Here is a 4,217-nt window from a genome sequence, read left to right on the forward strand (position 1 = left end):
TTGTGAAGAAATTCGTCAGGTTTTTATTTTGTAGACAATTAATCTGGATTTATAGCGTGATGGGATGACAGCACAATGATGTGTGTGGTATCCCTGGAAAGCTCTGCTCCTGCGCTTTCATGTGATATGCGTGGCATTTCTGTGCGATGCTGCATTTACGAGTAATCCATCCAAGAGTAATGTATGTGCAGAGCTGTATGAAAGCTTTGTTATACATAATTTTAGTGTACATTTATCATTTTTTTCCGCTGTGAAAACATTGGACTACCGACAAGTGCTTGGTCTTGTCGGAAAGCTACAGTTCCTCTGTTTCACGTGGCTTCTCGCTATGACGCACGGTCGCGGAGAAAATCAATAGAGAAGAACAGGTGTGAATTTGGACACCCTATGCGTTTTCAAAATCGTCATAGAGCGTTACTATTAGGCTCAAATGAAAGCTCTGCGCTGAGTTCAATTATGGACAGTAAAATTACAACATACACATAGGTCATCAGATGTCTGGGGTGGAACCAATGAAAGCAGGGAGACAGAGAAGATTCTTTAGCTTGGAGTTGTTTTTATTAACATTTTTTAAATTATTTATTTATTATGATTTATCTATTGTTCAAATGAACAGGGAATATGAAAAAAAACTCTGCGTATCCTCTGAATAACATCTCTAGCTATATCCCCGCCGCCACAACAACAACAACAACAACAACAACAACAACAACAACTTCCCTCTAAAAACAAATGTTGCTCATCGTTTTCTCAGCATGTGTCAGTTAGTTGACAAAAGCAAACGTAATGACTCACTGTTAACTGGTAAGTTAGTTAGTTGGCTCCTCTGACCTGCTGCTGTTGCTGCTCATAAAACGTACAGTTTGTAGTGAATCTGTCTACGTTAGGACAATAAACAAATAGAAAATAAGACGTCCGTACGCACACCACTTTGGCACATAGGCTACTGAAGCAGTGTGCGTACAGGACATGCAAGTCACGACACCCGATATCCCAAAAGTTTAGAGGGTGATGTTGAATTTTTAATGATTTTATATATAAATATAATATATTTATATATATATATATATATATATATATATATATATATATATATAAATAGTCCGTTTTTATATGAGACTGATTTTTCTGAGGCCGTTTAGTCTGACGACTTTTTTTCTGACGCCTTCTGGTCCGAGGACTTTTTTTCTGAGGCCGTTTAGTGTGACATCTGACAGAGGTTTTCCTGAGACCTTATGCCTTTTCATTTAAGGTCTGACGCTGAAGCCTGACACCTATGGCATACATTTTAGGATGTCCTAACATGTATGCCATACCCGACTGTCAATTTGTCACTCAGTAGCATCACATTACAGAATGGGCGGCACAGCCCTGTCTGCAGGGGTAGATTACTGGTGACAGATTTTCTGATGAGTGACAGGTTGGCTCTCTGCAACACTGCTGTCATTGTCAAAGTCTTTCATCATAGTGGCAGTGAAATGTGGATTGTTTGGGGTGTTGATCAGGGTGTGATTGCCATGGTTAAGTGGTTTGACAAAGGTTGGAATGGGGAGAGGTGGCCATAAAAAGAGTTATATGTAGGTGGCGAGGTTGAGGATTTAACTGTTAAAATACTGATTACTGATGGAGAAACACCACTGATGTTTTTCAGGGAGCAGAGTTCAGAGTCAGACATCATGGACTCATTCAGAGTTTAAATCCAATCTGGGACTGACACAACAAACTCTTCTAACATAACCATTATATGCATGAAATAAAGCAGCTCTAACACTGCTGGTAATGTAGAAAAGTAATATTTTGAATTATCTGCTCACAAAAGAATGAAAAAAAATGTTATTCCAGGACAACTGGACATCATTAATATTAAACATTTATAGACACAGATTTGATCTTAACATGTGCACTCAAAAACTTTAGGAACATTTGTCAGATTTATGTTTTTATTTTTATATGATGTTTGTATTTATGAACAAATGTTAAACAGCATCAGTACAACACAGCTGTGCCTTGGGATGGTCCCAACAAAAGGCCTCTCTAAAATGTGTGCCATGGGCATGCTGACTGCAGGAGTGTCCACCAGAGTGGTTGCCTGTGAACTGAATGTGTATTTCACACATTCAGTGTCTCCAATATTGTTTCTGTTTCTGTGAACTTGGCAGGACATCCAATAGGCTCTACTACAGCAGCAGTCCATGTATAACCCCACCAGCTCAGGAACTCCACATCTTGCGTGTTCGCCTGCAAGATCGTCTGAAACCAGCCACGTGAACAGCTGATGCAATATTTGGTTTGCACATCTGAGGGATTTCTGCAAAAAACACCAGAAACCATCTCAGGGAAGCTCATCTGCATGCTTATCATCCTCACCACCTTAAAGCAGTTTGTCGTAACCAACTTGATTGGACAACTGCTCACCATGAAGGGTGTCTGGCACTGTGAAGAAGAGTTCCTTTCATTGTCGGTTCACACTGTAATACCTCTTCAAACAATATAGTCGAGTACAACATCACCTTTAACTATGAACTATGTAATAGACACGTAATTGTATTTACACAGTTCTATCAATATAAGTATCTATACTGTCTATATGATTCCATGTTGAGGGATAGGGGAATATAATATATGCACTTTATGAGCATGTGAGAATCTGAAATAAAGACTTTTGAAACACCAGAGATGTCTTTCAATCTTTTAATTCTTTGCGCAAAGGGTCAGACAATCATACAAAGTGGCAGGCAGTCTGCAGAGTGTAGACAAAAAGGGTATCCTTGCTGGGACCTTTTTATAGACAAGTTAGGGAGGAAACTGATAAGAAGGTACATGCAGATGCAAGGACGTCAACCAGCTAGGACTGATTCTGTGGTTCACAAGTCGACTTAGCCTTGGACAAATGTAAGAACAAAATGTCAGAACAGAATGAAACAAACATAACAAATCCTGCGTGGTATTTGATTGTGTAAGCATTTTTAAATTATATAGGAGACAGTCATTGAAAAGTTCTATCAGTGAGCAACTTACAAAAGGCATTGGAGCAAAGCTAATGCAAGTGATGGGTTATAAAGTTATATAGTAATTTTCCACTACAGTCTTAGTACTTGTTATCAAATTACTTTCAGTTCTGGTTCTTAGAACTGCTGCCATAAGACTTATTCGAAAACATTTGAGAATTTCTGGGTTACGAAATATGGAGGAGAATACAGGTAAGATGAAAAACACTTCTCTAGGTGATGTTTAATATGATGTTATGTGTGAGACATGTGAATGTAATGGCTACATTTTAATATTTGATAACTATTTGCACGACATAATTTCAGTAATGGAATGCACATTTACTCAAATACTGTTCTTAAATTCAAGGTACATGTACTTTACTTTTGTATTTACATTTCGTGACTCTTTATACATCTACTCCATCTCTTTACTTCACTGCATTTACTTTTTTAGTTTTTTTATCCTCTTCTGTCTAGTGAAAACTATGCATCTCCAAATTTGTTAAATTTGAATTTCAATGTTTGTGATATTGGAGGATGAAGTGTTCCTTCATTTGTTGAGAAAATGCTCCTAATTCCTAAGATGAATAATTGAAAACCCTCTTGAATCAGCTGAAAAATGCATCGTCAGAATGGAATTTGATGTACTGCTGTAAATTAAACCAATCAACAGTATATAAAGGAGTTTAAATAACGACAAATGCAACATAGATGTTAATGCAACTGTAATATTAATCCAAAGAATCACAAGTAATAATGAAACACTTAAAGTAAAATTTCACTGCACAATGAGTGCTTTGACTTTTGATGCTTTAGGTACATTTTGTTTATAACATTTATATTTTTTCACATGTAAGCTTCTGAATGCAGGACTTTTACCTGTAGTTGTTGTCCTCTTTGTACCACTGCATATTGAAGATAAGTAGCTACAAACAAAGACAGACAAAGCAGAAAGCGTTCTCTTTCTTTATAAGCCTCAGCCTATTAACAATATTAATTAATGCATTAGTTAATTAATTTACTGCTTACCATCCCTTGCAGCAGTGGTAACTACAGATGGATCAGTAATGCATGCTCTGGCTCCTGAACATTGTGACATTGACATTTTACACAAAGGACAGACCATCAATGATTTCATAGAAGATAAAATAAAAGAGCTTGGTTCAGTGGTGAGTATCAAAGACATCATGTCATTTAAGTTTTACTAATTACAAATCTCTGTGTAAC

At 37.0% G+C, this 4,217-nt stretch overlaps 1 protein-coding gene across 1 annotated transcript in view; it reads left to right on the top strand.

Annotated features, from left to right (window-relative positions):
- The first annotated feature begins 3,184 nt into the window (after window positions 1-3,184).
- The window catches only part of LOC126405530 (ornithine decarboxylase-like), a 6,744-nt gene continuing 5,711 nt past the window's right edge, over window positions 3,185-4,217 (top strand). Inside the window, exons 1-2 of the mRNA XM_050069296.1 lie at window positions 3,185-3,200; window positions 4,107-4,159. Of these exons, the coding sequence (XP_049925253.1) occupies window positions 3,185-3,200; window positions 4,107-4,159 (69 nt within the window). The remainder of the gene's footprint in view (window positions 3,201-4,106; window positions 4,160-4,217) is intronic.

The sequence above is a fragment of the Epinephelus moara genome, chromosome 18 (genome assembly GCF_006386435.1).
Source record: "Epinephelus moara isolate mb chromosome 18, YSFRI_EMoa_1.0, whole genome shotgun sequence".
Lineage (NCBI taxonomy): Eukaryota > Metazoa > Chordata > Actinopteri > Perciformes > Serranidae > Epinephelus > Epinephelus moara.